The sequence below is a fragment of the Taurulus bubalis genome, assembly GCF_910589615.1.
Source record: "Taurulus bubalis genome assembly, chromosome: 5".
Lineage (NCBI taxonomy): Eukaryota > Metazoa > Chordata > Actinopteri > Perciformes > Cottidae > Taurulus > Taurulus bubalis.
This window is the reverse complement of record NC_136593.1, coordinates 30,253,042-30,265,550: the sequence shown is the minus strand read 5'-3', so window position 1 is coordinate 30,265,550 and position 12,509 is coordinate 30,253,042. Positions and strand designations below refer to the sequence as shown.

The 12,509-nt window shown below is 40.6% G+C and overlaps 1 protein-coding gene across 1 annotated transcript in view; it reads left to right on the top strand.

Annotated features, from left to right (window-relative positions):
- plekha6 (pleckstrin homology domain containing, family A member 6) overlaps positions 1-12,242 on the top strand; it is a gene marked incomplete at both ends in the record, with an annotated part of 73,328 nt that extends 61,086 nt beyond the window's left edge. The window contains 5 exons of the mRNA XM_079218845.1: positions 1,918-2,076; positions 2,862-3,014; positions 6,093-6,226; positions 10,725-10,873; positions 12,145-12,242. Of these exons, the coding sequence (XP_079074971.1) occupies positions 1,918-2,076; positions 2,862-3,014; positions 6,093-6,226; positions 10,725-10,873; positions 12,145-12,242 (693 nt within the window). The remainder of the gene's footprint in view (positions 1-1,917; positions 2,077-2,861; positions 3,015-6,092; positions 6,227-10,724; positions 10,874-12,144) is intronic.
- Between the last annotated feature and the right edge of the window lie 267 nt (positions 12,243-12,509).

The following is a 12,509-nucleotide window of genomic DNA, read 5'->3' as shown; positions in this document are numbered from 1 at the left end:
TCTACATGCTTCCACTGGCTCAGATTATGAAAAACAACAAAGTGTGTTATCATAATTATGCAGATGACACACAACTCTACATAACTATATCACCAGGGGACTATAGTCCCATACAAGGGCTGGCTAAATGCATTGAAGAAATCAATAACTGGATGTGCCAGAATTTTCTTCAATTAAATCAAGATAAAACAGAAGTAATTGTTTTTGGTCCCAAGGACGAACGATTGAAAGTCAGCGCTCAGCTTCAATCACTAATGTTAAAAACCTCAAACCAAGCCAGAAATCTAGGTGTAGTTATGGATTCAGACCTCAACCTGAACAGCCATATCAAGACAATTACAAAATCAGCCTACTACCACCTGAAGAATATATCAAGGGTTAGAGGACTTATGTCTCAACAGGATTTGGAGAAACTTGTCCATGCATTTATCTTCAGTAGACTTGACTACTGTAACGGTGTGTTCACAGGTCATTTATCTTCAGGAGACTAGACTACTGTAACGGTGTGTTCACAGGTCATTTATCTTCAGTAGACTTGACTACTGTAACGGTGTGTTCACAGGTCATTTATCTTCAGTAGACTAGACTACTGTAACGGTGTGTTCACAGGCCATTTATCTTCAGTAGACTTGACTACTGTAACGGTGTGTTCACAGGTCATTTATCTTCAGTAGACTTGACTACTGTAACGGTGTGTTCACAGGTCATTTATCTTCAGTAGACTTGACTACTGTAACGGTGTGTTCACAGGTCATTTATCTTCAGTAGACTTGACTACTGTAACGGTGTGTTCACAGGCCTCTGTAAAAAGTCAATCAGAAAGCTGCAGCTGATTCAGAACGCTGCAGCTGGAGTCCTCACTAAGACCAGGAAAGTGGATCACATCACTCCAGTTGTGAGGTCTTTGCACTGGCTCCCTGTCAAACAAAGAATTGACTTTAAAATCCTGCTGCTGGTTGATAAAGCACTGAATGGTTTAGGGCCTAAGTATGTTTGTGATCTGCTGCTACCTTATGAACCATCCTGACCCTCAGGTCGTCTGGGACGGGTCTACTTTCTGTTCCAAGAGTCAGAACTAAACATGGAGAAGCAGCGTTCAGCTTTTCTGCTCCACACATCTGGAACAAGGTGCCTGAAAGCTGCAGGTCTGCTGAGACCCTCAGCTCCTTTAAGTCCACATTGAAGACTTTTCTGTTTGCTGCTGCCTTTAATTGAACCAGATTCAATTACTGCGTCTCACTACTGCATTTTATTTCTTAAACTGCACTGCAACTTTTATTCAACTTTTATTTTTTATGTTGCTTTTTCTACTTTTATTTTGCTTTTTGACTGTTTTAATGTTAGCTCCCAGGATCACTGAGCCACTCAAACTCCTCTACCACGTTAAGGTGGCGATTCGCGGAGGAGACACAGCATAGTCCTAAACATAATTGTTTACTCAAAAAGGGACCAAAACAAATTATGAAATTGTAAAGCATTTTATACAGAATGGCAATCCAATGAGCTTAATTTATGCTTCGAAAAAAAGAAATACAGTTTAAACATTAATACACAAATGCTAGATCTAAAATATAGAAAGAATGAAAGCAGCTAGCAGCATTAGTCGGGCCCTCGTACCTTCACGCATGTCGAGGATACTTGCTGGACGCCGGTTGATGCGACCTGGAACTTGCTTGACCATCAGACGCTGCATACACGGGTTAGACGATATTTCATGCGTGGAGCAGCGCTGCATCGCATAATTTTGCAGGGGCTTAAACCTTGAATGTTTTAATTGGATCTCTGACTACTATTTTAGATGAAAGCCTGTAAAGACTTGAACAGCTTGGTACTCAACACGTCATGCCAACAATCTAAAGGTCACAACTAAACTAAGACTGAAATCTTGTCTGAACTCTATTCCACATTTTGTTACAGGAGCGTCCAAAGAGTGCTGTGTTTCCTGCAGAGCTAAAGTCAAAGATGAGTGTGGAGGAGCAGAATGAGCGAATTCGACGCAACCAGAGCAGCTCTGTGAGGGACAAGAGACGGAGTCTAAACCTGTCAGCTGGCCAGTCTCCAGCTAACTACAAAGTGGTATGAATATTCTTGTGAAACGTGATAACATAAAGTGCCAGTAGAGTTAAACCTAACCAGTTCTTTCATGTATTATAATTGGATAGCCAGTTAGAGCATGTGGAATGTCAGGGCATAAACTGGTGGAGGAATAGTGCAAACTAGGCTATGTACCAGCCATGTAATTCACTCTAAACATTAACAACATCCATATGTCTGGAGTACTGGGTTTTTCCTAGTAAGATTACCTGTCATCTGAATGACAATATGTGTGTTAAACTTGCACACCTTTTATCTCACAGAGTTGCTAATTAATTAGAAAACACAGAAAATATGCACACATTGTTGGGATTAATGGTTAATTTAGCAAAAATCTACACTCCATATAACTGCAAATGTTCCTCAAGGTATCAAAGTAATACAGGGGATTGTTGTCTGTACAAGCATGGTTACAGTGCAAATGCAAACCAGTGAGACATAGACTTTAAATGCAAACATATGTTTTTTACAACATTTTAAATGACGGAAAATCAAAGGAGACAGAGCGAATGCACTGATTTACTTTTTTGCAGAGCAGACGGAACCGAACATGTATGTTGAATTTCAAGTCAATCAGTCATAAGTCATAGGGTGTGACCTTTCAAATTTAAAAACAACTCTCGGGGCGCTCTAGAGACATTTAAAACCAAATGCGAGACCCCTAAAATATAAAAATGTTCACCAGTCCTGATGTGCATGTCAACTCTGTTGAGTTTGGGGGTATGATGAATCCGTCTTTGTGTTTGTGTCTGTGCGTGTGTGTACAGATTCGTAGGCGGCTGACAGCGCACGAGATTGACATTAAAGACTTGGAGGTAGCGGTTCGAGGCCAAGGGCAAGAGTCACCTCGGGAAGAAATCGCTCGACTGAGACGGCTAAAGGTTGAACCAGAACCCTACAACCTAGACATCAGCAAAGAGGTGAGATCAGTCAGCTGACTGATTTCACTCTCTCTCATTATGTTCATGCTTCTGAAATCTTTTCTCAGATAATGTAATAGGCCTGTGCAATATAAAGGAAAATAGGCAATAACGTGGTTTAATGTTATTATCATAATATTACTTGCTTTAACAGACATTAAACTGTACTCGCTTCTGCGTTCATTTCTGAAGGGAAAATTAAACTTAAAATGTGTATCGTGAAAGTGAAACTTAAGTTTGTGAACACAACAAACAACATGACAAGACAGGAACAGCTGTCTCTAAAACATCCTGTGTTTGTTTCACACATCCAACTTCCCTCCATCTCATCTTTTCAGTGGTTCTTTTCTGTTATTATACTTCGTCATCCCACCCCCGGACATTTACTCTTTACATCAAATAATAACGTGGATGGGGTACCATTGTACATACTTGAAAGCCTGGTGCATACGGCACCTTTAAAAAACGAGTTCACAAAGTACTTTGACAGACAAAACCAAGCTGTAGTAAGGCAATAAAACAACAGAAAGCGCAACAGTGAGGCCCAACAAAACAGAATAAACTAAGGTACAATCTAAACCCTGATAAAACTGTACCATAGATGAAACAATAAAACCAATCGATATGATACGAACAAACTAAGAAATCAAATAAACTAACAATAATGAATTTAAGCAGCAAAGCAGTAAGAATACGACACCACATGAAATTTAAAAGGCGTTACTGCCTTATCTCAGGCAGGTCACCTTTAGTTTGAGCCTCAACAGAAGGGCCCCGCCTGAGGATCTAAAGCTGTGAGCTGGCTTAATTGATTTCAACAGTTCTGCTATATATCTCGGGGAGAGACCCAAACAGGATGTGATGCCGTCTGTTAAACCAGTGAGAAGCCGAGCTGCTGCGTTCTGAACAATGTGTAGGCGAGAGAGTGACTTCTGGTTGACGGTAGAGAGGAGGCAGTTACAGTAGTCAAGGCTAGAATAGACAAAAGCATGAATTACTTTTTCCAGGTCAGGATGTAAGAGGATTGGTTTGATTTTGGAGATGGTTCTTATTTGAAGGAAGCAGGACTGGACAACTTTTGTGATTGAAAGTTTGAAGCTTAAATAGTACTTTTAAAAGTTTCTGGCAGTGGACTTCATGTTAATAAACAAGGGCCCAGGGGCACCTAAATAGCCCTGAGGGTTTGGGGGACTGAATAATATGATCTCTGATTTTGAGTTATTGAGTGGAAGAACATGTTTTGCCATCAAACAGTTGCTATTACTGAGACTAAAAAAGCAGTTCTGCTTCTTGGGTCCTCAGGTCTTATGAAGGTATATCTGTGTGCCGTCTGCGTAGCAATGAAAAGAAACGCTGTGACGTTCGATGTTTGGTCCAAGTGGGAGCATGTATGTGGGACATCACATTGGAGCTTTAAATTGAACCTTGCGGTACACAACAGGTAATGTGAGACGTAGAGGAGGAGTACTTACCAATGGTGCTGATTCTGGTTCTATCTCGGATGTAAAAATGAAACCAAATGAAGTGCAGTGTCGACGGTTGATTAAAATGGGTGGGTCTACTGTGGCAAAAGCTGCACTTCGGTCTAAAAGAACTCATACGATCTTTCCCCCTGTCTACTGCAAAAAGGCGATCATTGGACATCTTGAGGAGGGCGGTTATTGTGCTATGTAAAGCTCAAAGACCTGAATGAAACTTCTCAAAGACGTTGTTAAGACACATAAGATGCTTAAAGTTGGGTTGAAACCCCTCTCTCTAAAATGTCTATACAAACTGAAGTTTAGAAATTGGCCTAAAATTGCTGAGTTGAAAGAGGGGATGGAAAACTTCCTATTGCTAATAAGTTATTAATAATCAATAACATACTGGGCCCAACTCTATCAAAAAGTTCCTTAAGAAAAATAGATGTAAATGTAGAAATTTAAAGAGTGCCTTGAGTGTTGGACGCAGAATGAGTTGATGTCGCGATAAATCACAGTAAAGTAAAACATAGGCATACAAATGTCTTTGGTGATCTCTTATAGTCCCTTTGTAGATCTTGAAGAGAATTTAATGATTTATATGTTGTACTGCTTTACTTTGACTAAAGTTTCATGTCCCACTTATACTAAAGAAGGTGTCTCGAAAGCTGAGCGAAGCTGAGAAATCGTAACTGGTCAAGTTCTCAGTCGCTCTTGACCTTGGCTGAACAGATTAGATACAGACAGACTGTCTTTGCTGCTGATGTCAGCTAGATGTCTGAATTACAGACGGACTCAGCTCCCTTTTTCGCTACTAAGACTGAGACAAATATGAAAGTCAGATAAGGGGGAGTCTCACAGAAATGGGATAAATATCCATTGTTCTTAGAGAACGAGGCCCACTCTCGTTCTGGGGTGTGCTGGCTGTGTGCAGACTGTATGCAGAGCAGACCATCAGGGGAGCTGAGTCCAAGGCCTTGTAGGTATGCATTTCATGTATGTGTGTAATTGCTAAATAAATAACCTTAACTGTAATATAACCTGTTCTGTCAATTCTTGAACACTCGAGGAATATCCTGGCGAGGAGGATTCCTTTTCAATCTCTCATAGTCTCTTTGTAGATCTCTAATAGTCCCTTTGTAGATCTCTAATAGTGCCTTTGTATATCTCTAATAGTGCCTTTGTATATCTCTAATAGTGCCTTTGTAGATCTCTAATAGTGCCTGGAATGGAGTTCCAGTCTAGTGCAGCTTGTACAGAAGATGCAGACTGACTGAAAGCCTTTTTCCTGAGTGGAAGCATACAATCCCCTCTTGCTGCACCTATATAACAAATTGTTTGACCGGAGGAGAGATCAAGTCATGTTTAATCCTGTACATGAGACAGGCATGCACATATTTAATCATGTGCATTTAATAGAATTAGACTAAATAAATATACTACATAAAAACTTAACTTTTCCTTCTTTTAAAAGGGCAAACAGTATGCACACATTAGATGTATCTTATCTCACTGCTTTTTATTCTTTTTATGAAATTCATTACTTTATATAGTTTATTTGTGTGCATATCAGCTTTATGTGTGGATTTGAATTTATTCGTGTGTGGATTTGTTCTAGCTGCTGACTCCCGACAAGGTTCTGATCCCGGAGCGCTACCTGGATGTGGAGGATGACGCCCCTCTTAGCCCCGAGGAACAGAAGGAGAAGCAGAGGAAACTGGAGCGGATCAAGACCCTCATTGCCAAATCAAAGTGAGTTTCGACTGACACATCGATTTTTAAGTCATTTTTCTATGCTTCTCACATTTGTTTCAAGACATTATGAAAGCATACCTATTGCTTCAATAAAGCAAGCCTTTCTTGCTCCTTCCTTCCTTGTGCTAATATTCCTCTAAAGTATACCTTGTTTGTCAATGTTATGAACATACCACCCAGTTGTAGTGATAGTACGGTATTTCAATAGTTTTAGAAGAACACTAGATAATTGGTCATTTGGTTTGGCCATCTTAATTGAGATAACTGCTCTAACTTTTCACCTTATGAACAACAAAAATAAATATAACATCAGAATATACGAATTAAAAGCAACCGCTAATATTGAATGCGACAATAACATATTAATATCACTACATACAGGCATTACTGTCTACACGGACTATGCGGGGAAAGACAGACAATGTTTTAGTTACTACACTTTCACCTCAGGAAGACAGACAATGTTTTAGTTACTACACTTTCACCTCAGGAAGACAGACAATGTTTTAGTTACTACATTTTCACCTCAGGAAGACAGACAATGTTTTAGTTACTACATTTTCACTCTCAAGAAAGCAGACCATGTTTTAGCTACTACACTTTCACCTCAGGAAGACAGACACAGGTCCACTCGAGAGTTGAACTTTATAAATATTAGTTTATCAGATAATTAAACCAACCTGACTGTCTGTTGTCTGATAGCTAGTTGCGAGCTGACTAGCTATCTAGCTATACCCAAAATTGTGGCACTTCATTTAATTTGCGGTTGTTATTTTTGAATACCCCATATGTCGACCCTTTTAGCAGTGAGTAGAATTTTAAACACTGTCACATACTAGTAGCTGTAGTTTCTAACAGCTCCAAAAACATTGGATTACATTTCCAAATAGCTCTTATTTATATAAACCGATCACATATGAATAATCTGAATGGTTACTTTCTCACCGGAAGAAATATTAATACTTAATAAACAGCCTTTTTGTTAAACAAAAATGTTTGGGCATTATAAGCCCTAGGGTCCCCTAATTAGGGGACCCTAGGGCTTATAAGGCTAATTAGGGGCCCCTAGGTGTTCTACAGCTCATATGACCTTGATATGAATAACAGACCCTACTGTCCTTGATCTCTAACGAATCTGCAACTCCTTGCCTTTAATTTCTTTTTATGATTTTACTCATTTTCTGCATAAATATGATCAAAAGTCAAGAGTCTGAGCAAAAAATGACTCCTCGATTGCTCCCAGAGTTTTTTTTTTTTTTTTTTTAATATGTTTTTTGATCAAACCTTACAAAAAAGTGATACAAGCTGTGATTGTAGTTAACGGGGCATGACAGGCTTTTTTTTTTAAAACTCACAAATTCAAAGGAAATGGCAGACAGAGGAAAATAAAACTACATAGTAAAATAAAACAAAACTACAAAATAATAGAATGAACAAAACAAAAACAACAAGCATATAAATGAAAAGGCGGGGGGGCGGAGGGGGTAGCTGTTGGCAGAGGGCTGGTTATTTACATAAGAAAGTAAAGGGTCCCAGGTTTTATGAAATTTCTTCAGAGATCCTCTGACAGCATGTTTGATTTTTTCAAGGTGTAAAAATGACATTACCTCTTCATACCAGGAGTATGTGCTAGGCGGCTTTGGGTTCTTCCAATGTAGCAGTATCTGACGCTTGGCTGTCAGAGCAGCAAATGCAATAACATCAGCCTGACGACTAGTAAACCTTCCCACAACAGGAGACACACCAAATATAGCAATCCAAGGGCATGGAGACATACGAATATTAAAGACTGCAGAAAGGGTATCAAAAAAGGATGTCCAGAAAGAGTGTAGTTTAGGGCAGGAGAAAAAAGTGTGTGTGTGATCTGCTGGAGATTGAGAGCACCTAACACAGAGTTCATCTGTTTCAGGAAGCAGCTTTTTTTTCAGCTAATTCTGAGCAAGACATCACTAGAATTCATCTAGTGTAAGACCTAGTTCCTTTTCCCAAATATTCATCAGCCCTACAAGAGGAGGAATTTGAGATGAGAGAAGACCATGGATTGAAGAGATACTGTTTTGTGAATCTGGGGAGGACGTGATGTCTTCTAACAAAGTTTTTTCAGGCAAAACAGGGAATGAAGTGAATTGTGTTTTGGCAAAATTGCGCAACTGAAAATATCTGAAAAGACCCAAATTAGAAATACCAAATTTCGTGGTTAGGTCAGTGAAGTTTCCAAAGGTCCCACCTACATAAAGGTCATTAAAAGAGACAAGGCCCATATTTTTCCAGTGTGCAAAGGTTTTGTCTATGCTTGATGGTAGAAACAGGTGATTATTGCATATGGGAGTCAGGGCAGAGGGGGATTTTAGCAGAGGTGTCAAGTAACGAAGTACAAATACTTCGTTACCTTACTTAAGTAGAAATGTTGGGTATCTATACTTTACTGGAGTATGTATTTTTCAGACAACTTTTTACTTCTACTCCTTACATTTTCACGCAAATATCTGTACTTTCTACTCCCTACATTTTAAAAATAGCCTCGTTACTATTTCATTTTGGTTTGTTTTCACTTGTTTTCACTCCGGCTTGTCATCGTTCAAAAACACACACACAAAAAACCTCTCCGCCCCGTTGCCCACAGATACGTGCGCGCGCACACAGGTGAGCACTGAGCACACACACACACACACAAGTGAGCACTGAGCACACACACACACACACACAAGTGAGCACTGAGCACACACACACACAGGTGAGCACTGAGCACACACACACACACACACACAGGTGAGCACTGAGGACACACACACACACACACACACACACCAGCGGACAGAGAGCGTCGGAAAATATGTCGCGTGAAAAGTAGACCGCTATACCTGCGTTTTAAATGCTCCCAGGGTGAAGATGCAACAGCAGCTCTCTGAACACAGAGCAGCTCTCTGAACCCGGAGCAGCTCACTGAACCCGGAGCAGCTCTCTGAACACAGAGCAGCTCACTGAACCCGGAGCAGCTCTCTGAACCCAGAGCAGCTCTCTGAACCCGGAGCAGCTCTCTGAACCCAGAGCAGCTCTCTGAACCCAGAGCAGCTCTCTGAACCCGGAGCAGCTCTCTGAACCCAGAGCAGCTCTCTGAACCCGCAGCAGCTCTCCTGCTCCAGGTGAAACGAGCCACGGTGCTCGTGTCTTCTACCAACAATGAGCTGTTGGCTTCACATATTACAAAAGTACAAAGTACACGGATATAAAACTAAGTCATTAATAAATACATGGACAAATGCCTGTACTTTCGGGTAAATGGTTGCGGTACGCCGTTAACAGGTTAGCTTAAGCATGCGCGATTTGACGCGACGCCGTGAGCTCCGTGAGCTCGTCTTTTCCTGCTGTTGCGTTTCTCAAAATAAAAAAACAGATCTAAGCTCAATATTGAGCATGAATTGAGAGAGGCCGTATCAAATCTACAACCCCGTTTATAACATATGTGTCGAGGAAAGCAGCTCACTGCTCCACTAATACTGATACAACCTGATGGCTCACATATCTGCACTCATTCTGTTTTGTTTGGCAAAAAAAATTAAAAGCTTATTGTTTTCCACAATGAGCTATTTAGTAGTAACTAAATATGAGTTATCTTTTGCACAGATAGAACTTACACAAAACATTGTCTGATGGGGCAATCTGATTTACTTGAAAGTGATTGCAATTTTCTTTATTCTGTTATTTATAAAAGCACAGATGAGTTACACAATTATGTTATTTACAGAAAAGGTTTGAGAACCACAGCTTTAAGTTTTTGTGTTGGAGTCGCCGCCGGCTATTTTGCACTATTACAATACTTATAGGCAACTAGTTATCATGTCTTCCGCTCCATGAAACGCATGTTAATGCTCAGTAGTACACATATATGTATTTGCATTGTAATAAAATGTGATCATTTTAAATGGGCATATATGCAGCTGAAACGGGTAGCCTAGTGCATCCCACATTTTTCAACATAACATTTTAAAACAATATAGTCAAACATTACATTTTAAAACATTATAGCCTTTATAAAAATGATTGTTTTGGGGGAGGTGGGGTAGTGCACTATAGGCCCCTGAGACGCGGCTTAAGAGTTTGTCCTTAATGGAAAAAAAACATTCCCCTTATATTACTTTTACTTTTATACTTTTAAGTAGTTTTTAAACCAGTACTTTTACACTTTTACTTAAGTAAAAAGCTTGAGTTGATACTTCAACTTTTACAGAAGTATTTTTAAACCCTAGTATCTATACTTCTACTTGAGTAATGAATGTGAATACTTTTGACACCTCTGGTGCTAAGTCAGCATAACCTGTATTCTCCCAATAGAATACAATTATTTATGCTGCCATTACTTTTACAGTAGCTGATGAACCATGACGGCTTGTGCACTTTCCTTATGCTCAATTCAGCAAGAGAACCATTTGCTTGCAAAATAAGATTATATAAAACGTTTAGGGTATAAGTAATGACCATGCTTTTTCTCTGCCAGTTTGCAGAACATGGTTCCTCTCCTGGACGGCCCGGTGGAGGGCGGAGCTCCAGTTAGTCCCCAGCAGCAGCTGCAGGAGCAGGAGAAGCGCATCGAGATCTCCTGTGCTCTGGCTAATGAGGCCTCTCGTCGCAGCCGCCTTCTCTCCGGTGAGGACTCTCTGCACACGGCTGCAGGTTACTCACTCTCTCCCTCTTCACTGCACGTGATCACACAGCCGGCACAAGCTACACTACTGACTCACACCTCATGCACCTTTCTGAACATTCCTCCATGCTTCACTCAACTCACATCTGAAAACTAATGCTGATTTTCAAATGTTGTTTCAGATCCACTATTTGACAGGTTCTCGTATACTTAAAATTGATATTAGCCAGGATATTTTTAACAGAAAAAAACATTCATAGCTTCTAGACTTGTATCCTTACAGCTGTAAGGTAAGGCTTTCAAATCGAACCTATAGAACAACTCAGCAATTTGTATAAAAGTCATTAACCATTACATCTTTTCCCGCATGACGCCCCGATCGCATGACGCCCCGATCGCATGACGCACCGATCGCATGACGCCCCGATCGCATGACGCCCCGATCGCATGACGCCCCGATCGCATGACGCACCGATCGCATGACGTCCCGATCGCATGACGTCCCGATCGCATGACGCCCCGATCGCATGACGCTTTTCCAGAAGAACACAAACAACAACCGCCTTGATTATCGATCACTACAACCAATAGTTAACATAACATGGATAACTGATTGCTGCCATCGCTGAGCTAATTGTCTATACCAGCAGCTGTTGTGCAGTTAAATGCTGCATTTCATAATTCTACTACTTCCGACATACAAAGGAAGCAGCTGTTATTGGAGTGATTAGCGAGTGGCGTTATCATCCCTATGTAGCGGACGTATGAAGTTTAAAGGTTTGTGGCTTTGATGAGGACGATGAACACAAAACAGAGGACTTTCCTTTTCTCATTAATGCTTATTTTGTTCTGCACAACTATTGTGACGTAGAAACTGTAAAGGAAAAAAGCATAAATGCTCTTCAATACGATTTCTGCCACCAGCAGATACGAGAGAGAACAGACAATAAGGAAACCAAGAGGAAACGATTGTTGTAATGAAGAATATCCCACAATTAACTTCAGCTGGAGCTGGAAAGTATATTATCAGACAACAGATACACAGGCAACAGGAAGTGAGACAATACGCTTACCATAGTATGTCCATTTAATTAATTCTTCAACAAATGCATTGCGGAGCCCAATCTGGATTTGCAGATACATGGGAATCCAGGAAAACCAGAATGAACTACTTGTTTTCATATTATAGTATTATCAGTCCAGAGATGTCACACATCTTCTCTTCACCCACTTACCTCACTGTACTGTGTTCAATCCTCCCATCCCATTCCAGCCCAGTGCGCCCCCAGTCCCCCATCCTCCCCGACCAGCCTGGCCCCCCCCCCTTCCTCTGCTGACTTCCCCAACTCCGCCCACATCATGAAGGCGTGAGTCATACACGGTGAGTCTCCGTCCGTCTCCCGTCTTGTTTCGACCCTGTGTTTCACTCTGGGACTTATGATATGATACATTGGGTTTGACCAATATAGGTTTAAATTGCAGTGCTCATGTTAATAAATGTAAACAAAGTGAGTGAGCAGAATGTAAATCCATGCTTGGGATTGTGCAAATATCTTGAACATAAACTTGCTGCTGGTGGCTCCATTCTCAAAATTCTCAACACAAGTTCTAATTTGAACATTTTCCCAATAATTGTAT